At 38.8% G+C, this 24,745-nt stretch overlaps 1 protein-coding gene across 3 annotated transcripts in view; it reads right to left on the reverse strand.

The window, feature by feature from the left end:
* Positions 1-24,745, reverse strand: part of RAPGEF4 (Rap guanine nucleotide exchange factor 4) — a 237,287-nt gene that overhangs the window by 31,658 nt on the left and 180,884 nt on the right. For all 3 annotated transcript variants that reach the window (XM_018572340.1, XM_018572346.1, XM_018572344.1), the window contains 7 exons: positions 22,501-22,651; positions 17,927-18,015; positions 14,559-14,583; positions 12,676-12,754; positions 8,887-9,033; positions 1,019-1,116; positions 440-565 (listed from right to left, as the gene is read on the reverse strand). In XM_018572340.1, the coding sequence (XP_018427842.1) occupies positions 440-565; positions 1,019-1,116; positions 8,887-9,033; positions 12,676-12,754; positions 14,559-14,583; positions 17,927-18,015; positions 22,501-22,651 (715 nt within the window). The remainder of the gene's footprint in view (positions 1-439; positions 566-1,018; positions 1,117-8,886; positions 9,034-12,675; positions 12,755-14,558; positions 14,584-17,926; positions 18,016-22,500; positions 22,652-24,745) is intronic.

Genomic DNA, 24,745 nt, shown 5'->3' on the forward strand with positions numbered 1-24,745 from the left:
GCACAAGTTGTTTTGTGTAATAAATTTAAATGTTTCAGAAATGAAATCATTTTTGGGTCACGCCTTAATGACCAAGGAAACATGTGGGTCCCGAGGTTACACGGGTTGAGAACCACTGGGTTATAGTATTGTTTTTTAACACCTAGTCCTCGCGTACCCCTAGCGGATTCGTTTTTGACAGTAGCTTTTAATAGTTATTGATCCAGTAACACACATTTCTGTGCAAGAACAAGGGAAACCTGAAAAGGTAACCATGCTGGTTTACAATACCACATTGTTTATTACATAAATGATCACATCTCTCTATATTAAAAATATGTAATGTAAAACCTGTAATTGTGAAGACCTAAATGATCACATGACTTTATAAAGTTTCATTTTAAAAATATATATAAAATATAAAGATCAAAGCGAAAAAACCTCCAGACACCCAACTTACCTCATGGACACAGTTGAAAAGGTCCCAGTCGTGAATTGTCATTTGGTAAGCTAAATCCTTTGAACTCATGAGTTCAAACGTTGACATGGTACCGGCTGACGGGCCCTCTTGTTCTGGAAGGGGTGTCTAAATCAGAAGACACTGACATTACTTGAAATAGAATTGTCTCATTTGTTATCTCTCTTGAACAGCCACGAGCAGTTTTTAAAGTAAAACAACTAGAAAAACTGACCAGTACAGATATTTTTTCTGATATCATGACAGGTTTATATTTTAAGTTTGTCCAGCTCCGGTAAATACAATTATATCTTTTTTTATTTTAAATGATTTTGTGTCACAAGGTTTTCTGCACAGATTAAGTAAAATGCAATGGTGGGAATTTATCAAAACTGGAGCAGGCAAAATCTGGAGCAGCTGTGCATGGCAACCAATCAGCTTCTCTCTTTAGTTTGTTCAGCTAAGATTTGAAAATGAAAGAGAGAAGCTGATTGGTTGCCATGTACAACTGCTCCAGATTTTGTCTGCTCCAGTTTTTATAAGTTCCCTTCAATGTGTCAAACTTGTGACAGTCCTACGTACCAGAGAATCGAACTGATCCCTAGGACAAGCAAAGAGGCGCCCATTCACAGTGAGTGTTGTAAACACAGAAATGTCACTTGGCTTCACAACCACTTTCTCTGAAAGAAAGAAAGAAAGAAAGAAAGAAAGAAAGAAAGAAAGAAAGAAAGAAAGAAAGAAAGAAAGAGGCTTAAATATCAAGAATATATGCAAATACTAAATTATTTATATGCATTTATAGTCCTTTGCTCCCTATTGTATTCCTTTCCTAAGTAATCCCTAAAAGGACACCATACTAGTCTACGGAAATCCAAAACCTGCTTGAAGCAGGTGAAATGCAATTCAGAAGGACATCAACTGCAGGTGAAATGTTTCTGTCAATTAATTCTAGATTATATCAGAAGTGTCTCGAACTGATGCCATCAACACAAGGCCCTAAGGCCTTGTAACACCAAGCGCGGAGCAGATCCAGAGCAGAGCAGTTACAGACCAGAGCAAAACTGCGTCCAATGTATTCCAATGGTATTTTTAGCTCCAGTTCACATCACAGCATTCAGTGCCAGAGCAGGTAACAAAACTGCAGCAGGCCCTATGTTACCTGCTCTGGAACGCATGCAAACGCATCAAAAACGCATGCAAATGCCTGGAACGCACTGAAAGCCCATTTTAAACTAAAAAAAAAACATTTAAATTTTTTTAACACAAAACGGCCCGGAGGCAAAAACGCGGCACAACCCACTGTACTGCGTGTTCAGAAACTCATGCAGATCTGCTCTGCATTTGGTGTGCACAAGGCCTAAGGCAGTACAAAGAACAGTGCTCAAAGTTTATGCAAACCCTGTTCACATGAGTTTCAGGTCCTGATCAGGTCCGGATCAGGTGCGGATCTGCAGACGAGGTGCTATGTGTTTTGCCGCGTTTTTGATGCGTTCCAGTTAAAAAAAAATATTTTTTATTTTTTTTTGCTGGAGTGGGGCTGTATGTATGTTAGTATGTGTGTTGTATGTTAGTATAGTCAGTATGTTTTGATGCGTTTCTGACGCGTTTTGCGTTTCCAGACCGTTTCCTGACCGTACAAAATGTGACATGCAGTATTTTTCTGTCGTAACCTGAACGAGTGTGCACAAGGCCTAAGGCAGTACAAAGAACAGTGCTCAAAGTTTATGCAAACCCTGTTCACATGAGTTTCAGGTCCTGATCAGGTCCGGATCAGGTGCGGATCTGCAGACGAGGTGCTATGTGTTTTGCCGCGTTTTTGATGCGTTCCAGTTAAAAAAAAATATTTTTTATTTTTTTTTGCTGGAGTGGGGCTGTATGTATGTTAGTATGTGTGTTGTATGTTAGTATAGTCAGTATGTTTTGATGCGTTTCTGACGCGTTTTGCGTTTCCAGACCGTTTCCTGACCGTACAAAATGTGACATGCAGTATTTTTCTGTCGTAACCTGAACGGACTGCACACGTGAGAACTGTAGCCCATAAAACACATAGGGATACATTGGGATGCATTTTTAGGGCAGGAGCGTACGGATCAGGTCAGCACAGAAAGCGGACGTTGTGTGAACAGGCCCTAACAGTAAACCTCTCTTCCTTTCTACCATTTGGTCTGTTAAATGTTCCACTGAAAGTGTTCTGAAAAAAAGGATATAGGGACTGGTTTAGTAGCTTAACAAAAACTAGGCAGGGCTGACACCACTTAGTTCACAAAAATGCTGTAAGTTATCAGGCCGCAACAGGACTTGGGCGCCAAGTATTTTCCTGGCATGTTAACAGGTATTTTTCTGTATTTGCAGGGTCGTTTAAGTGACACAACATGGGAAATGTATATGTATTGCATGTATTTTTAACAATGTACAGTGTGAGATAGGGACCTTAGATTGTAAGCTCCTTGGGGGCAGGGACTATGTGAATGTGCAACTATGTAAAGTGCTGCATAAATTGTCGGTGCTATATAAATACCTGTAATAAATAATACATACAGTAACTTATAGTAACCAGTTTTACATTACTGTAGGTAGACCAGAAAAAAAAAGATTTTTTGGCTGCTATGAATTACTACATTTTGCACACTAGTTTTTACCACTGGGGGACTCATTTATTTCCTAATGCATCACTTCCTGGGCCCTTTAGAAAATTCACATTTGGCCCTGCTCCAAAGGAACTTACAGTCTAATGTCCCTTCCACAGTCATACCCAAGTACACACAGTTTAGAGTTTGAGTCCATTTGATCTACAAGTATATAAACAGGAGAACATACAGTATATGCAAATAGCACTGTAGTCTAGCCACTGTACCTACCAAGTAAATGTATAGAATTATACAAGAAAGACTAAACACTTTGCTGCAAAATCATAACTTGGTAGTACGATGGCTTGAACCAGTAAACTATACAATAAAGCTCATTGTAAAATATTATTATTGAGCCTAAGAAGAAAAACAGTGCTTATCAGAGGAGTTAAAGTATATAAAGGCAAAGCTTATTTTGGAGTTGGCTAAAGTAGGTAATGGTTAAAGCATGATGGGTGGTAGCACCCAATCAGGGAAAGACATGCTGCAAATCCAGGTATCACATATAATGAGCAAAATAAAAGTCACCAAGCTAATCTGAACAATGTCTAAGCAGATAGCATTTTCGGCAAGTAAGCCAAGAACAGTCAACGCATGCTAATTACTGGCAAATTCAGTGTGGAAGAAACAGACTTTCTAAAAGCATACATGACCCATGTATGTGCAATTTAGCGCCAAATGTGGTTTTTGTTTCTACTTGAAAGCCCCTTCGAATTATTTCTAAAAATGGTTATTTTCAATGGGGTTTGTGGGAGGTGCGTGCATATGCCAGCTGCTGAGCTTCCCTGGATGTATTTTACACAAACTTCACCAACATTACAGCCAATAAAACCCAACTTCAACATTTTAGTCATTGTTTAAGTGGAAATCTGTCAATCATACAATTAGATTTCTTTCGCCTCCTCCAAGATCAACATGACTGAGGATCTGTCAAAGTCTTTTTCTGTTTGATTGACATAATTGCTTTGCACAGCCTAGCTTACTATGCTATTATGCTAAAGATCTGGAAAGCATAACACTTAAAGAATAGCTTGCTACAATATAATTGTTTACTACCTCTACAATAAGCTTTAGCCTTTACTTAGCAGAGGTGTGTTTGAGAGAGGCATCGACAGATTTTAAAACCATCCTTAACATTATTCATTCCCAGAGTATTGGTTTTGTCAGTGTGTATACACACTATCATTACTGTTAGGAGAAAGGAGAAGACATATTTGGTTTACACGTGGGTTGAATGTTGTGTTTTCCCTTTTTTTCAAATAGAAAAGGATAAGACACTCCAGCATTGATACCTTAAAACCCATAGTAGATCACAGTGGTTCAAAATATGGCACAAAACTCAGCTTTTCAGCACCCATGTCTAATCATGCTGTGGACCGACCAACCACAGGCACAAAGCTCATTTTCAAAAAAATGAAAGCTAGATCTGCATTCACCTCCATGATTTGATATTTTTGTATTTTCATTCATTGAATCAAAACAATTATAGTATGTGTATACACTATCCACAAATCGCAGGATTCCATCACTGTGGACTCTGGTGCCCAAAGCAAAACTCCTCTGCTTTCCGAAATGTCTTTTATGTGGAACATTTTCTTGTTTTATTTGTCCTAAAGTCTAATGCCAGGTAGTGCGGTTTTGGGGTAAGCAGCATGGGAGCTATTGACATTGCTTTATGCCTATTACATGGCTGTGCCCACAATACATTTTCCATGAGTTAAAAAAGGAATCCAAACATTGACAGACTGGTAGGTAGCATGTTCCATTGGGTAGTTAGCTGCTGCATGTTAAAGCCCCTTTTTATTGAGGAAAGACTCCCCTCAGAAGGATTTGACATTTATTTGTTCTTATTCTCCATTGTTTTTATAACTGTATTGTCTATTGGCATACATGGGGACCACCCATTGATGCCATCTCCCTGTTGCATGTGACACAACTCCCCTCTGTTTACTTGTTTTGTTTCATCTCAGCTGTCCCATTTACCTATCTTATGGGAAAGGCTATCACATAGCAGCGAGGTGGGGGACAAGTTTTTGTCACTGGTATCATGCAAGCAGTACGCAGTAGAAGACATGCACCAACTCAGCTAGAAGTCAAGGTTTACAATATCATACAATATGTTGAGGTGCTGCCTCTAAAAGGAGACATACTACCTCTGCAGTCTGTGCCATAACCACAAGAGAAAAGAGGGACTACAACATTAACATCAAAGTTTAAGTCCAGCCAAAATGTTTTCTTTTTCTTTTGGAAAGAGTGGAGAAGGGTTTGAACCCCTAAAGGGTTTTAATGCCTTCCAGAGCTTTAGAAAGAGTTCCCCTCACCTAATGTTCTGGTGACAACACCAGGGAGAATCAGAAAAAGGCACACAGATAGGAATACAAAGGTGTCCTAGCCTTCCTCTGTGTGTGTCTGTCTGTGTTGCTGATTTTCCCTCATTTGTTGGCTGATTAACTTATTGTCCTGGTGACAGTAAAGCTGAATTTAATTCAAGAAAATGTATTCTCAGAATGTTTGTTCAACTTTCTAATAGTTGATGAAGTCAAATTATTGATCAATTCTGACCACAGTGATGACAAAAGTTGAAGGAGCAGGATGGAAATTTTTTCTTGAACAAACAAATTCTAACAGTGAATGTGGTTTTTGTTCGGGAAACTGCATTTATTACAACAAAATGGAATGTTAAGTCAAATTGAAAATCAAACAAAATTTTGGAGCACAATCATGAAGTGTCTAATGGCATTTTCGAATGGTCTTGAAAGATCTTTTGTACGAAAGCTCGTTCAGAAATCTACCAGTGTATGGCCAGCTTTAGTTAGGGGAATCTCAAATGAAGCCCCAGTTAGCACTAATACCCAACAGAGAATCTAATTATTCTCCACGTTATCCCCCAAAAAAGGCCTATTTATATGATCTTTTATGAGTGACAAAGGTCCAAGAGGACGCCTGTCATTGTGGTGACATTCTGGTAGCTATATGACATCAATACAGAAAAGGTCAGAGAATGGGAAATGTGAAATTTAATAATTAAAGGAGAACTATGGGGTCAGTGTTTTTCCCCATAGTTCTCCTTAGGGTAACGGGAGGACACAAACTAGCGTCCTCCCGTTACCCCAAGCTCAGTATACCGCAAGCTACAGCTCGCGGTATACTGAGACACCGGAGCGGATCCCGACTTAGATGACGGGATCCGCCCAGCTGCGTGAGTGACAGCTAGCTCTGCCTATCTAGAGGCAGAGCCAGCTGTACCCACCCCTCCCCCGTCCGTTCCGCCAGTCAGCACTGGCAGATCGGAGCGGGGAGAGGGGAATCCAGTCCCTCCTCCTCTCACGGCAGAGAGCCGTGACTGGATCGAGAGGCGAGCGAACCAGGTATGTGTTCGGTCACCTCCCGATCTACTGAGCCGACCTGTGACAGTCTCATTGTCACAGGTCGGCTAGAACTATGAGGTGAGTGAAAAGCACTCACCTCATAGTTCTCCTTTAAGCAACTGACAGGAGGTTGCATGTGATCTGTGTTGTACAGGGACCCATAGCATTATTTTGCATTGCCAATGCCTTTTGTGTATCCCAGTTTTAATTTACACCATTACAATTGCATACTTGGGGGTATAAGGGTGTAGTCTGTAGAAAACAGCATTTATAAACTGTCATGACAGCATCATTTCTAACTATGGAATGGTGAAATAAGCAATCCTTTATAAAATTAAATATGCACCCGATTCTGTAGTATACCCATGTATAGTGTAAAATATTCCTGTGTTAACAAATCACAATATTGCAACTATTTCTGTATAATGAACAATTTCCTCCCATACTACAATATTACAGGTATACCATTTTGCCAACTGTTGCCAATTTCCTATTCATTGCTGCTTTTTTTTTCCAGAGGGGGGGGACACGTTCCAGCATAGCAATGATTATTGCATTTAGCACTGGCAGCTGGTCTAAAGTAAGCAGGTTGCCATGGTTATGACGGTTAATAATGGTGTGTCACTTCTGCTTCATGTTTACATTCTAAATCCCTTACAATATTGCACAATCTAAACACACTACACACACTGTTGATATCAAAGGGCAAGTGCTTTTCATTTCTCATATCCAACATTTGTTTAAACAATCTGTAAAAAAGAACTATTGAATATTCTGAGATGATATTGTTGCAGCCTGTGGTTCATTTAATTAGGATAACTTAGAAAACATTGGGGGGGAAAAATGACAAATTGTGATCAGTATTTTATGGCAGAAAATCCATTCAGTCATTTTCTTCTGTTCTGGCAAGTTTATGGGAACGGTCACATTTAGCAACCCTCTGTTACAATTTACTGCAGGAAGGTCTCACTTTCTGGCAATTGTTCTACACAGATCTAAGAAAGCCATTCATGTTTAGGTCAGCTGTATAGAGGGGAGCAAAATGTGTCCCGTTTCACCTTTTGTAACTGAGTGGCTGAATCATTGAAAGCAAACAGCTGCATAATGTTTATTGGAATAATCTTCAGGGGAACTGAACTGGGAGCTAAGAAGACAATGTATCAGATATTTAATATTTACAAGAAAATAACAGGCATTAAAGGTACCAGAGACACCACTTGTGATTCTACTAGATAAAACATTTTTTTTATACATTTGAAACTCATAGCTGTTCCTCTCCACGGAAATCTTTATACTCTGGTTTCTCTTCAGATCGTATAAATCTTTCACCTGTTACTAAAGATTTCCATGGCTCTGTCTCCTTTGGTATGGTCTTCAACTAGTAAGACTCCAAGCAATGCAAAACAAAAACATGAGAACGGGATACAATTGAAAATAATGGGAGGGTGCTTTGGGGAATTGATCTGCCTTTGGGGATACAATTTGGCCAGGAAGATCCTCCCCCCACAAAGAAACCACCCACAGCCCCATCATGCCCCCACCCATCAAATTACATTACCCCATGGACACTATATGCCCCCCATTGACTTATACCCTCAACACTAGCTTCCTCACAAAACCCACTGACAGACATCCCCCCCAGTTTCTAGACACCCTCCCAGATGCCTTATGCCCCCTCAAGTCCCTTCATACTAACAGACACCTCCCAAAAACCATCTAACACCCCTCCACCCCTGCAGACATATGCACACACCCTTATGTGGGCATGAAGTGATCTACAATTAATAAAATTAACAAAAATGTTACAAATAATGGATGGAATGGATGAGAGTTTTGCTTAAAAAAAAAGGATAACTTCTAGTCTACTGATTCAGTGGTCTCACTGGTGCCATTTTAATGTAGGGTTTTAAGAGTAAAAATCCAAAAATGACTGTGCAACCTTTATGAGGCTTTGTGAGATGATATTTAATTACATATATCTTACAATTGGAAGATGAATTGGAAGAGATTGTAACATGTGGCTAGCTTTAAGAATGGGCCTAAATAAAAAAAGTGGAAAACAGCAAACATCTGTGCACTTTGGTCAATCTCATTATGTTAGTCCTTTTATGACAAGTGTGCCATTTGCTCAGCAAAAACACAAAGGCACTGTGTTCTGCAAAGGGCCATTTTTGTTAAGCGAGTCGTTTTCCTGCACAGTGCTAGCTAATCATTTTGGTAATATTTTGGGAATTGGCCATACTGTTACCCTACAAGGCAGCACGGTAGCTGTCTTCAGCAAAGATATACTTCCAGCACCCAGCTTGGCCTATTTACTCGGCGGGGGATCGTACTGTTGTTTGTAATCAACTCATATTATCTCAAACGCTTTGATAAAACCATTGCTATTTGTGTGTTTAACCTTGAGTTTTTAAATTATTTTCTATGAGCGTAGGGAATGATAGTCAAACAGTACCTCCTGCAGAACTGATCTTTACAAGTATCAAGCTTTCCCCAGAGCCCAGTTTATCGGCTACAGCAGAGAGCACTTCTTTCACCGAGGCTGCCACTTGCACACGAATGGTGGTGTATGTGTGATCAATGCAGTACACCTTGAACAAAACTGTTAGAAACAAGAAATAGCACATATGTAATAGGGGGGCAGAATAGGTACACAATGACCAAATCACAAAGCAAACAAAATTCTCAGTGAAACTGAAATCAGAATTTAAAGTATATCTAAAACCAAAACTGTCTGTGTGCCCATTTACTCTCTCTATTTGTCCTGGTGACCACTGTGAAGGGGACTTAAAGTGAGGGAAAATCCAACATTTTCAGTTGACACCAGGACAGGAAAAGAGGGGACACCTGTTCTACTCACTTCACATTGTTTTCAAAGGACAGGAAGTGGAGGAAACTCTCCCCATATGAGATGCAGATAACAAAATAACCTGACAGGGGCTCTAAATATTCCCTACTTTATCCAAAATAAAAAATGTTTGGGCTTTAGATATACTTGCAAGAGAAAACAGCTAAATACACATATGAAATATACATACATGGGTACATATACATTATTATGTTCTATTTTACCTGCCAAAGGATGTCTAGCTTTGGTCTGGAAATCTTATGATTTACATACATCTGTAGAGCCAGAATAATGACACACTTATTTCCTGGTGAAACATTTTGAGTTCCTATATCAATTCTCCATGTCCCCCCTAATCTCTGGACAACATAATTTCATTTGTCCCATAACTAAAATAATTCCAAACCAGGAAGTAGCAGAATGATTTTTACTGGCTAGCAGAGTAAAACAGTGAACGTGATTGATTGCTCTTTGCTTGGACTTCTACTCAAGCTATAAATACATATATCTTTATACAGTTGAATAAAGAGCAAAATAATTTAATGAATAATTCAACACAAACTGGAAGCATTGGTTTTAAAAAAAACACTATCTTCTATATCTTGGGAAATGCAACGGCATGGTCTCCCTTTCATGGTTTCTGGTTTTATTTTTGCTCCATTTGCAGTTTGGGCCATTCCTGCCTGTCTTGGGCTGTTCTTATTTCTCATACTGCATTCTACAAAGTAGAAATATCTTTAAGTGCAAAAAAGGGAATGTAATGCCCTCAGAATATCTAAAGCATATCTGTAGACCTTGGAACTAAAGCGAAGCCACCAGAGCCCTTCAAGAGATGAAGGAAACCACTGGGTGGTTTACCACAGCACCATCTACCAAGGATGGGAGGAGGAAGGGAGGAGACAGGGAGGAGTCTCCCTGTCCCTGCGTGGCTCATCACGGCTGAGGCATCGAGATCGATGGCCTCAGTGTTTTGTTTTGTTTTTCTTTCTTTGATTGGACAGCTTGGATCAATGGCGTTTTGCCATTGGTCCAAACCATCCACAGAGCTCACCCCTCTAACACAGAGTAGAGGTTGTTGCAGCTCTTGCCTCACTAGATAGGTTACACAACAAGTGGGGAAGCCCGCTGCTTTGTAACCTAACTACCTGCCAAAAGCCTGATGTAGCGCTGCCTGTAGTTAAAAGGCAACGCTCCGTCCATGGCAGGTTACACAGTGAGGAGGCTTTCCCTGCTGTGTAACCTGTTACAAGCTGATCTGTATGGAGAAAAAGCTGTCTGCTTCAGACTTGAAGCTGACATCTTTTTCCTCCATAATACTAGGTGAGGCTCTGCCTACCCTGCCTCCCCTGACCGCACGTCCTTTGAAACACAGGAGTCACAACCCTTCTAGCTAACTGAAAGAAGAATTAGGGAACAAAGTACTGACTGCTGCGTTCTCCAAGAAAGTTTACTCTTTTTTTTTAAGTAAAAGACAAAAAGTGAATTAAAATGTACTTTTCTGAAATAAACTAAATAACAGCACACAACAATATTAACCATCGATATGACAGCAGTAACATATATACAGTGCATTTATAAAATGAAATAAAACAGTCAGAGTGACATAATATTCAAATACAAAGGAGACATCCAATACTCCCTCCACATCACAGTTCCACTGCTTGGGTTTGTCACAGGTGGCGGCCAGAGGGCCATCCTTATTCCACAGCAAAGCCAATTAAAAAAACAGCTGCACACTGCGTAGATTGGATTTAATGCATTAGAGGTGAGTGACCATCAAGCAGGGATCACAACTTTGGAGTTGACTGGATTTTACAAATAAAGAAGCGCTGAGTGAAGATTGGCAGCGTGCAGATGTTTCAGAGTGACATATTATAGCTGTCTGAAAATCTAGTGAAAATCTATAGTAAAATCATAAATCATTTGTAATGTAATAATTTCACCCAAACATTAAAGAATATGTTAAGCATCATTTTTAGGTATCTCTCCGAAGGGTTCATTGGCTAGTCATAAAACAACAGATGCTGTATCTCTTTTTAAAACCTCTGAAAACTGTGTATGATTCCCAAGTAAATCTGAAGAAAGATGATCTGACCCTTCAATAAAGAAGCAGCTCTTGCTCTATGACTCATGAGCCATTGATACAGAGAGAAAAAAACATTTACAAGTAAACTGACCAGGAACAACATGAAGCTCAGCTCTAAAAACAGTTTACTGCCACTCGAAAAAGCCATTTAACCAACCAATTTTCTTCCTCATGTCTTTTACACTTTGACCTCTGCAATGGTAATTCACCCTAACACTCCCCCCTGCTAAAACAATACAATGGAATATAAAATTGGGCACAGCAAAAGCTACAGGTGTTGACCCTAATCTCCAGCTCAGTCAGAATCTTGACTAGAACCTTCAAAATACAAAAGTACTTAGCGTTACCTCAAAGGATCTTAGATATATGCGTTTTGCAATTTACACTGAACCCCGGGCAGGGAGGTGACCAGGCTATAATGATTAATTGTAATAGAGAAATGTCAGGTCACCAGACCTGCTCTGCTTCCTGACAGATCTGTGTAAGTCTCTGGACTGGATGGGCAGAATTAGGAATATTTGAAAGGCATACAGGTCCTCTATATATATTTCAACTATGTATTTTGCTGTTTGTCTGGAGTTCAGCAAACCTTTGCCGAAACATGGTGGCCAACATTGCCCACTTCTCATTCTGCAAATGCTAGTTGCCTGGCCATCATGCTGACCTTTTTTCTTTAATCACCAATCCAGAACAAGTGTGCAGACAAGGGCTTTTTGTAAGTGACTTGGTCCTGTAGTCAGAATGACACCAGAGTATCCAGAGTATCAGCATTGGAGCCAGACAACCAGCCTTTCCAGAAGGAGGTCACCAATGACAGCCCCCTCTGTTTATTTTAGGAATGTTTTATTTTAAAAGGAAATTTCAGTAACACTCAACTGCTCTCTGGCAATACAAATGTTTTAACAATACTGTATCATTTTGTAAATGTTCTGACTAAACAGAGCTATAGTGGTATATATTGCGAACACCACAAAGAGTCATTTGTTATTTATTCCACCCCTCTGTCAGGCAGTATGAGATGTTCTAATACTACAAAGGTCAACCCTAGGCAGTATAATAACTGATCTAAGGCCACAGTATGGTTTCAATATAACTAGATGCTACTTAGCTGCTGTCTAAATTCTAAAACTCAACTCAGACTGAAAAACACAATGCTAAAGGTCTCATTTCGGTAACATGAAAATCCAAACACTGCAGGGATTGACTTCCTTAAGTTTTAAGTAACAACAGGTAACACGAGAATAACGAGTAAACAACAAAAAATAGACAAAAATCAGAAAAAGAAAAAAAGTCTTAATAAAAAAACCTACGTTCATCGGTGCTTCGTATTGGCTGCCGCTTCTGTAGTCTTTCATCCCCAGTGCTGAACTGCCGCAAAAGCACTTTGTGCTGTCAATCAGACAAAAGTTATTTCAAACTGTTATTCATTTTTCTTTGCCAAAGACACCATTAGAGCTGTGTGATGTTAGCATTAACCAGAATCTCCAAACACTGCAAGCATATTTGGATATTACTTAAAATGCCTAAATTGGTAGCCACTTCATTCTGCATAGCAAGGTAGGTGAAACACTGATTTCCTGGTTTAGCAATGCAGCTCCTTATGTCACATCTCTATTTCCAGTCTGGACAGCTGGACAGCAAATCAGCATCATACCCTGTGTTCAACTATCATGCAGGTGGTCCATGTTATAAATCTGAGCCAGAAAGCAGTAAAGTTAAACAATGAAGTAGAAAAGCAGAACAATAATGTAGTAAAGCTGAATCAGGAATCTCATGCCTGCATTTGCTGTTTGCCTGCAATTCCTCTAAAGGGATAGTTCACCTTTTCACAAAAAAATTAAAAGGTGAGCTAACTCACAACGCCCGATCCTCCCCCAGCATAGCAACATAAAGTTTGCAATGGCGAGTGGTCATGTTTTAATATATATCTCTACAGGTTGAACTTGATGGACATGTGTCTTTTTTCAACCTGACTAACTATGTAATTGACCACACTGACCCATGAGAATCTCTTCCGAGTCTTCTATCTTCTGGGATGGCATCCAAGAATAAAGAAAACATTCTCAGTGGCCAATGACTGCTCCCCATTGCAAGAATTATGTTGTTATATAGCTCCGGGGGTGTGCAGTAAAGTTTTCACTGTGAGATCATTATACAGGCTGGCATAGACGGTAGGCAATGGTCTTTATTACAGATAAGTGCAGTAGGGGCCAGGGGTCATTTTTTGTGAAATAGTGAACTGACCCTTTAAAAGTTGGCCATACATACAAATGTAAATGTTTACAAGCTTATATAGTTTTAGTATTTGAAAAGCCTGGCCAACTCAGACTGAACATATCATCATCATCATTATTATTATTATTATACAGGATTTATATAGCGCCTAACCAAGGTAGTTAGGGTCTTGCTTGTGAGAGCTTACATGATTATGCAAATATTTTATGTCTCTTTGCTGATCTTTTAATGTGATGGATATTCTCACTGACCAATAGGGAAGCCTGGGAGGCAGGAAGGGGTGGAACGAAGCTTGAACATAGCAAGAAAAGTCAGGATTTGCATATAACTTCAGCCACCTATATCTCAGGATCCACTGGTATGTGTTTTTCTCTGAAGGTTATCCCTGATTTGCATTTTTCTTTTTCATCACACTTTGACTTGCCCAGGTTTCTGACAGTTTCACTTTGGTGAAAAAGAAAATGGTCAGTTGTGTGCTGCCATGTATACAAAAAAATGTAGAAAAAATGTACTCGCCCCTCCTGCTCCTTCTATTGCTGCTTCACTCCCTACCTTCCCAATGCCCCATGTCCTAGTTCTAATACCTGTTTCACAGTGAACCAACTAACATATTCATTAGTTTTTCAGAAGGTACAGTCTCAAAAATCAAGACGTGGTTATAATACATATGCTGATGGTGATCTTACAGAGCACACAGCTGAAATAGCCACCACAAATACCCAAGGACTGTTGGAATAAATCCTTTCTGCAGACATCCTTCTCTATTCACAGAAAACGTACTAAGTTTTTTACATAGTTTTATGAACTGTGGTATTACTGTCTTTTCCCCCCAAATCCAATTTCTGTATTGATAATATTCTAGTTTGTATTGTATAATCTCTGGTCCGATGTACCTCTGTTCTTGTATTGTGTATTATACACTTTTTGGAGGAAATATTCAATAAAAAAATGTACTCACCTTCTTCTGTTTTCCATCTTCAGATCTGCAAAATATAAATTACTCAGGTTAGTTTACCGGAACCTATGCACTGCAAACAGAGCTAAATTAAAGTTAATAACAGATTATTGGCATTGGGTTAAAGTAGTTTGTAGTAACATTTCTCAAAAATGTTTCAGTCATAGCATCCATTAAAAGTATGCAAACTCTCAAGGCATCCCAGTCTAAAATGTAAAAAAATGTAAATGTAATAACATGTGTGGTCCACTCCTAAATAATAAAATATTAACAGGACATTACATTTTGAGACTGGTATCTTCTTCAGGCTGGATTTAAAAAATGTAAACCCTCATGGATAGTGTTGGATGGAACACAGAAATGGGGATCAGAATTATTCATGTGATGGATCATAAATTTCAACTTATTTTTGTACGGGATCCTTTCTTGACTAATTGGTAAGCTTAAAGCACTTACGGTGAAGTACTACAAGTATAGCTTCATTTGTTTTGGCCCCCCAATACAAAAAATAATCTGACCTTGCTGTATTCCACACTAATCTAAAGGGCCAGGGTGTCTGTAGAGGTTCTGAAGACCATTACTTTCAAACAAATCTACTGAAATAGTCAGGATCTAATGATGGTCAGCTATCATCTGTGATTACTTTCAATTCTCTTTCATGCTTTACTTAGAACTAAAAAATATCAAAGTTGCAAGGGGGTGGCCCTTTAACAAAAGCATATTGAAAAATGATAACAACAACGCTAAAAAAAAACTAATTTACCAACTTTGTATTTTTTACTGTTTCTTGAAAGGATGCCCGAAGAGATGGATATGGACGTTGCCATTGCTGACCCTTCCTTCTGAAAACTGTCATATTGATCCTAAATTCTAAGGTACTCACAAAGGACAATAATCTAGAATAGAAACTCTGACTTCACTTTTGGGATCGGCATACTGTACCTGTTCCAGGTCAGTGTCTCAAAGTATTGAAGACCGGCAACCAGCATTTTCAAAGGGACCCCAGCAATGGCTCTGTGCATTTCTCTCAGTACAGCTTTCCTTTAAATATTAATGCAATTTTCGAGTACATAGAAAGCTCTGTATGATTTTGTAGTATGCTACCACTCTGAGTTTTCACATAAAGGTTAATTTTATTAGGCAATCTTTACAATCCCCCTGCTTCCACTGTGCCCAGTTCTTTAACTTATCTGCCTCGGTACTCTCCATGGTAGAAGCTAAAACTATAAATTAATCCAAGACTTTGAAAATGTTAGGGAACGATATTGAATTCATTACATAATGAGTCCTTTATTTTCTGCAAATGGGAACTTGTGAAAAGCACTTGAATTATTTTGTCGCTATTACTTCAATAAAGTAATTGTAGAAATCAGTAAGAACAATATTCATCTGAAATCTTATGAAGTTTCATGCTGGGGAAGTCTGTGGCAGCCGCTCGTTCGGCCAACATTCAAGAAGAACTACCAGAGGGCCACAGAAGACTTTAGGTACGTAGTGTTGATTACTCATTTGAGTCCAAATGACCTTATTAGCATAACCAAATAGGAATGTGCACTTGAAGTGTCTGCTCTTGGAAGGCTGCGTTTGTTTGCCACAGGAGACCAGAAAGCATATTTAGCAAAGTGTTTCTTATGATCTTAGCAGGCAATTCGATTCGATTTAATTATGTGGATTTGCAGTGGCGTTCTGTATAAAAGATATGATATCCATATAAAATGGTAACTTTTGTGAATAAACTAAATAAGCCTCTCTGTGATATCTCACTTCTGGCTTTCCTATTATGCAGAGTATGCTTGAAAAAGCGATGGGATACCAATCAATGGCAAGAAATACTGCTGAACAAAAAAAGTTCCTCCTAAATATGTTATGGCGGCTTTGTACATTACGGGAGGGTGCTGTTTCATGGACAGTACACTTTTGTGCAGACATTGCTGGGATCTTGGGCACTGACAGCTTATATTATTTTGCCACAATTCAGGCAAAGCAATAATAATTGCGTTTAGTAAACTCTATAAGCAGTGTGCTGGTAGCCTTTACAGACCTAGCAATGCATGTCAACAGAAATGTGATAACACACATATACTGGGGCATTGTTTTTAATGGAAGATTCCCTCCAGACACATCTTCAGGCACACTAACACTGCAAGTATGTCTCAGGTTCATACACTGGCCACACAGTTCTAGGCCCAATGTGGCTCAGATTTCTTTACACCCTCCTGACAGCCTCACATCTCTGCTGTTGCTTTTCTGGGGTTCTGTAGGCCGGTAGAGCGACCTTTGTTTATGGCAAGATAAACAAAAATGGTAACTGCACAAATCAATTAACTACTAGCCTTTTATAGTAAGGTGCACATGAAAGAGCTTTGCACAATACATTCACAATATTTTCCCAGCACACGTACCAGCTAGTCTGCAAACAACAAAACAAATTACAATACCAATTTGCGTTAAAAATAGAGGTTTTAGTTGCACAACTCTTGCAGAATATTTGAAAGCCACACTGCCTCGTCAAGGCTTCTCTGTCTGCTGTGGTACTAAGAACAAAGTAAAAAGCGGTAAAGCGCCACAGACTGTCACTTCTCAATGAGAAATCTTCTTAAAACCCATTGCTAGAAAGCCTCCCTGATTACATTCAAATCTTCCAGAGGTTTGCAGGCTGTGCACAACAACTTGTCAATACAATAACACATGTCGGGATCAAATTCTTGTATACTCATAACAGAACATATATCAATTTTGTGTATTTAAATGTATCTGAAATGTTAAATTTTCTCTTAAAGGGCTAGCAATACATCAGTGCATAAAACATTCATCATAGACACATGAAGGGATTCTATTTCTAGTCATTAAAACTGAACTCCGGACAGATTTTTAAAAGCACCAATCAGTGCAGTCATGCAATAATTCAAATATATCCAAAATTGAAATATAATTTATAGAAATAGATATCATCTGAATGCAGCTTGCATGAGTACCTACATTTGACTGGATATCAGCCATATCATGCCATGCACAGCTGCTCTCAGACTGAGAGAGGGGAGGGGCCGTACTAGGGCCGTACGAGGAGACTGGGTGTGCTGCAGTGCACATGTGCTGACAATGATCATGTTGACAGAAGAAGAGTGAGAGAGATGACATCATCAGTGGGGGGGGAGATACAGTGGAATACAAAGTCAGGTCACTGGTCTGGCTGTGCTGTCCGGCAGAGTGTGTACGTCTCAGGACTGGCTAAATAAAAACACAAGTCCTTTGCCAAGTAAAATAGATCCCATACTTGTATTTCGGAGGTGGTTTTAGCTGCTTTTCTAGAGTCCATTCAGGTAAATTCATTCATGGAAGCATACAAATTCCTGTATAAGTGCACCACTTACAGTTGCTTTACCGTCCTCTCCAGCTCAGGAAGCTGTTCCTTTAGTGCAGCAATCGTTCTTGTATCATCTGATACAGATGCATAAAATTCCTAAAGAAACAGATATGAGGGATTTAAATGAAACAACAATGGTGTAAAATGGATTGATACTTTAGGGCATCCTATTTAGGGGAATACAATCCAGCCCTGACCTTTTTATGCTTGTCAACACATCATCAAAAAATAAAAAGAAGTCATTGTTGTTCACAGCAACCCATCAATAGTTTAAAACCTGCACCATGAAATGACAGCTGTAATGGAATCATTGAATCCTTGTGATCAGCAATATGGAGATGTCTATTTCAGAGACTTTAGTAAAGTAACTACCTTTACTTCCTCCAATAACTCAGTCCAAACAATTATTACCTTTTGTATCACTTGCCCCTCCTACTAGATTGTAAGCTCTCACGAGCAGGGCCCTCCCAACCCTATTGTTCTGAAACTGTATTGTATTGTATATTGTATTGTAACTGTACTGTATCCTCCATTTTGTAAAGCGCTGAGCAAATTGTTGGCGCTACATAAATCCTGTATAATAATAATAACATGCAACAGACCTTTGACATGCATTTTATTTGATTAGTACATCCACTGTTAAAGACACTACCAGACCATTCATTTAAAATCTTCCAATAAGATTATATTTGCATTTATCATATTTTATTCATGTCATTGAACTGTAAAGCCATCCAAAAGCCATCCATTGTGTAGCCATCCAAAAGCCCTGAGACTACTGCTGGGTGCCGCCATCTTGAATGTAATGTCAGCGGATCCAGCAGACTCACAACTGTCACTCTAGTAACACTGTATAGTATGCTACTTTGCTCCTCCCCCAGCAGCTACATAAAAGGTTATATTGGGAGGGGAGGGGTGGAGTAGCTGGGTCAACACAGACAGTAATTAGACTCCCAGAAGATGAGAGGGCTATGATGTGTAAGGAGGGGGCAGTGCTAGGAAACTGACTGTTCCTGGAGTAGTCAAATTGCCTAGTAAGTTCAGAGGCACATTGCAAATTAATACAATAAATAATATATGGAAAGGAAAAATGTTGCTAGTAAGAATTTAAATAAGTAAATAAAATCTTAACCCTTGCACGCCGACTGCACGGGTTAAGAGCTCATTTTGCCTAGGGCGCTGAAATAACAGAAATATATTTCAATACACTGTATAGGACGTGATGACTTACAGGACCTTAGATCGCTGGAGCGGAGGGGGAGCGAGGCTGAAGTGACCAGTCTAGAAGCCAGCCGGTATCATGGTTCAGGTGAGTATATCTCTTGTTATTTTAGCTCCATAGCAAAACGAGCACTTAACCCATATAATGTGAGGTTAGCCCCACTGCAAGGGTAACGATTTTATTTGCCTTAAAGTTCTTCTTTAAGATACTTGATTTTTCTGTTCTTATACCGTCTTTTTAAGTACACATCGGACAAGGTCTCCACGGACATTAAACTGACTTGCTGGCCTATCTTTTCATTGAAAAAAATATTTATTTTTGTGTAACTATGGTCTGTAGTTTATCTTTTGATGCTGTTTTTACCCCATACAATTGCACCCAATTAGTTAATACCAAAGGACAATTTCTAACTGTTTAGGATCCCTTTAGTAGTTTTTTTTAAAGTAAATTATTCTTACTGGATCCCATATATCAAAATCTGTAAAAAAACAAACATTTCTATGCTGCCCAGAGCCACCAACTAGATTCAGACTTCTAAATTCCAAAATCTGTTAAAAAAACCAAACATTTCTATGTTGCCCGAGCCACTATCTAGATTCAGAGTTTTAAATTCATATTGTCAAATTGGAAAAATACAATTGGTATCTGTTGGCAAAGTAGAATTGACTTACTCATTGGCATACAGCCTGCTAAAACTTGTTTTATGGCATATATATTTGTTTACATTTGATGAATTCACACCATTCCACACCAGTATATATATATACTGTCTATCAATGATGTGTTTAACCTAAGGAAGTTTAATGACAACACACAATCACACTGATTATGCAAATCAAACGTATCTGCTAAGCTAAGTGTTTTTTAATGAGAAAAAACACGAAAAAGGAAAAAATATAACTAATGTAATTTGGCATAAATTGGAATCTCCTCAATCTTGCCTGGTCTTTTTTTCCGTTAAAACTGCCACGTCAATTTGGTGTTTGTCATTCTATAGGGGTATAAAGTAAAATGGTAATTGGTTAATAGGCTATGAGCTAGTAGTTGTAAAGAGAGTTGGAAGCAAGTGCTATATAAAATGATTGCTCTCTCCCTCTAATAACAGCCATGTGCGGTGTAATTGCAGGTTAGCCGTGCATCTCATGGAGACAGGCCTGTAAAATCCATGTTCTGTGTAAAAATCATGCTTCTAAATGACTTGCCCACTTATCACGATCATTATGTATATTTTTAGTTGGAAGCTATTGTATAGTAAAGTCTCTTAAGGAAAATTGCAACATATTGACATTTCTAAAAGCTCATAATGAAGTGTGGGAGCAGATATACAAATTCTCCCACTAGATTCACATTAGTACGAGGACACGGTATTGATGCAAACATCACCCGCATTCTTCCAGTCCTCTCATTCACTTCTAACAGGGACCTAATGGAATCAATATAAGGCCTGGCAGAATCTCTCCTGCTAATGATCCATCTTGTACTGGCTATCGGGACATTGCTAGCTTGCAAGTGTATTTTTCAGCTGACAAGACCTACTAAAGCTGAAATCCAGGCAGATAAAATACACAATTACAATGAGATTTACACAACCTAAAAAAGTCAAACAAATAATGCAGTGTACTATATAAAAATACCTAAAAATCCAATGAATAAATAATAATGTCCAAATATATAACTTAAACCCAAATTAGTGATATAAAGTGCCACAAATAATTTTGCTGTTTGTAATAAATGTTGATGCACTTTGACACTTTGGGGGTGATTCACTAACCTAAACACACGCACGCACCAGGTGCGTGTGATTTTTACACAGCAAAACGTATTTATCAACCAAAAAGTCTCTAAAAGCATATTTCCACTAATGCCATATATGGAAAAATCATGCACATGATGCATATATAATGCTGCTTCACAGTTTAGACAAAAATGGTTAGCTCATGCATTTACATTCCTGCATTCATCAACGCAAGCAACACAATGTAGAGCTAATTTACACAACATCACCTTGCAATTCATGCAGGGCTTTGCACAACACACCTGCTGGGTGTGTACACACTACAAAAGTGTCTAGATTCCACCAATAGATCATGCTGGGAGGGAACACACTACAGAGGTGTATACTTGTTCGTGGCGTGTTTATAAGGTTAGTAAATCAACCCCTTTATATCAATCATTTGGGGTTAAGTTATTTGATTGGACATTATTATTTATTCATGTGCTTTTTTGGTATATTTATATAGCACAGTGTATTATTTGTTTATGAATATATTTTATTAAAATCAACTGGTGTTAACTACCTGAATTTGGCTTGGCTTCAACCTCTTGCAATCCCTTATACAGCAAGAATTATTTTTTTGACTGTTTTTCTATTCTGCTCGGTACCACCAGAGGTACCGAGCAGAATAGCCGAGCGGAATGCCGCTCAGCGTTCGGCTCACTTCACTTCGGGTCGGTTATTCAATCGGCTGCCTACGGCAGCTATGTGAATAACCCCCTAAGACTTAGGAAGGGAGGGGCTTCCCTGGTTACTCCCCTCATCAACATGCTAATAAATAATAAAATGTTTAACCCCTTCATGACTGAGGCCCTTTTTTCAATTTTTGCACCCATGTTATATTACCTTTCCACTTTTATTACATACCTCACTATGCAATGCAGCCAGATAATGGCTGGTAGAAGGGACTGGTAAGGTGCTGTCTATAGCTTCCTGAAAACATCACAGCACCCTGCCTTAGTACTCCTCTCAAGGGTAGTGATGTGTGGGGACTTGGTATGAACTGAGTTAACCCCCCACTGCAACTGATTGGGCCGGGAGGAAGGTGTGTCAATGACAGTCTTGCGTCCACTTGGGCGAACTTGGTTTGCACCAAGCCCGCGCACCTCACTACTCAAGAGACCACAACCCTGATTCAAGCAGTGGGCTGGCTCTTGGAAAGAGTTTTGCAAATGTCAAAATGCCTTGATGGGTGGATATCATTCTGGAGGAGTGGGCATTCCTAGGCAGGCTTCAATTGGATGCAGACTACCTGGGTAATACCCAAATATGATGTTGAGTCTTCATGATTGAAAGAACTGAAATTCATCGAATTCAAGGGTGGGACAGGAACTGTAAGTCCGCGGAAAGAAAGAGTTGAATAATGCTGGACGTCCTCCAGCCAGGAAATGAGGAGGGCTCAACTGATTTGCTGTCGTGTCCATTGCACACTGTGAGAGGCTCAAAGTAATTTCAGGAGAGGAGTCTGTACAACTGTACAAAACTGAAGGGAAGGCTGGAGTTCAACTTTAAATATCACTGAAATGTGCCGTCCTATATACAAAATATGCAAGTGGTATGTAATAAAACTGAAACAACAGCTTACCTCAAGAAAAGCCATAGCGACTTCATCTTCCCGTAACAAGTCCCCATTCAGGTTAGCCCACAGCTGCACCAATCGGATCACCCTGCGCTTGTTATTAATGGCATAATCCATTTTCTCTTGCTCTGTGCCCTGGGAGGGCTGGGAATGGTAAGTGCGGAGAAGTTAAGGAAGTGCTTGAATTAAAATATATGTTGATATATATGATATATGAAAATATATTTCAAAATAAAACTCATTCTATCATAAATAGCCAAACATGAAAAAAGATGCTGCCATACAGCAAAGGGACAATGTCCACAGTAAATGCATTCACCCCTAATTTCCTAAATGCTTAACGTGCACGGGGACAAAAGAAGCACTTCTTAATCAGTTTTTGATTTGGTAATACTGACATGTGCCCTACTGATTTTTGTAAAATATGAATTTTAATGATGTGCACTTTACCGGCTTCTACCCAAAGTTCCCATAGTGTACAGGTGAAACTCGAATAATTAGAATATCGTGCAAAGTTCATTTATTTCACTAATGCAACTTAAAAGGTGAAACTAATATATGAGATAGACTCATTACATGCAAAGCAAGATAATTCAAGCCGTGATTTGTCATAATTGTGATGATTATGGCTTACAGCCCATGAAAACCCCAAGAACCCCAAATCCACAACCTCAAAAAAGTAGATTATTACATGCAATCAATAAAACAAGGATTGTACATAGAACAATATCGGACCTCTGAAAAGTACAAGCATGCATATGTACTCAGTACTTGGTTTGGGCCCCTTTTGCAGCACTTACTGCAATTACTTTTGCACGATATTCTAATTATTCGAGTTTCACCTGTATATGTGTGTGTGCTCCCTATTGTAAAAGTGCAAAACATCACTAGCACTGTTGCCTGAGGAAGGGGTCCTTGGTGGCCCCAAAATGTTGCATCTTTTTGTGACAATAAATAAATAAATATTTTTGCTTCATAGCTTGTGCCGTTGACGTTATGCATTCCATCTTTATTCTGTGATGGTGTCATCCGTGCGTCAGACACTTTAGCACCCATTTTTTTAAATATAAGTTTTGATCGATGTATGAACTTAATTTTGATGAATATATATATTTTAATATGTTGCCTTTGGAAAGGAAAACAGTTTATAGGGAAGAAGCTTATCTACTTACTGCAATTTCAGTAATATATTTTTTTCACCAACATACCAGTCCTATATTTACCTAACTTTTGTTCTTGTTTTAAGAATATAGTTAAACTGACTTTATTTCAATATAAAGAGCCTGTAAAAAAGAGTCTTGTTCTTTTTCAAGTGTTTAGATAAACAATAAAAATGTTAATGATGGACACATTTTTCTTCTGTTTCTTGAGAGCGCAAAGAGCGTGAGTGCCATCTTGTGGTGGTCAAACATTCTCCACTGCAAACTAAGACTGAATCAATTAACAGTCCTTTATAATATCGTGCTACAATTACTATACTCATGCGTTCACCTTTTTTTATTATTTAATTACTTGATGTAATTGAGGTGGATGTTTATTATAGTAGTAGATAATCTTTATGTAGCTCACTGAGTACGGTGAACACTGCATTTGTGATTACATATTATTGAATGATTAAATGAACATAGCATCACCATATTTACAATGCTAAATGAACATTTACTTTGATAAGTAAGCACGTTCTACTTCTTTAGTATATCAACCCTTACTCACTTCAAAGTATAATGACACTCTAAAAGTAAGAAGCTGTATTCTCAAAAGATCCTCTAAGCGAGTCTCAAAAAGATCTCAATGAATACATTCTGCCTTCTTAGTCTAATAGTTGTTGTCCCCGTTCCCCAACCTTTAGTGAATTGTAATCTCCATTCTCCCCACCCCTATGTAAGGCCAACTGGAGGGCCATCTACACGCTAAATAAGCATGCATGTTTGGCGAAAATACATATTTATGTGAAGATTGCTTTGTGCAACATTTGTATAGTGCAGCCTGATCTTCTGACATCTCATATCTATGGTTTGTTTTAGTCTAGTAACACTACCGAGATCAGGGTTGTACATGCAGGGGTCACATTTACCAAATATGAAGGACCATTCTCAGATCTATTACAATACTTAATTTTTTTTTTTTTACTGCAGCAGAATCAGAAGCATTCTGACAAAAGAAGCAACAAGTTTGTGGAGAACAACATCAGAACCATACTGACAAAAGAATAAATAAGCTTGTGGAGAACGACACCAGAACCATACGGACA

The sequence above is a fragment of the Nanorana parkeri genome, unplaced genomic scaffold, assembly GCF_000935625.1.
Source record: "Nanorana parkeri isolate BGI_ZX_2015 unplaced genomic scaffold, ASM93562v1 scaffold44, whole genome shotgun sequence".
NCBI lineage: Eukaryota > Metazoa > Chordata > Amphibia > Anura > Dicroglossidae > Nanorana > Nanorana parkeri.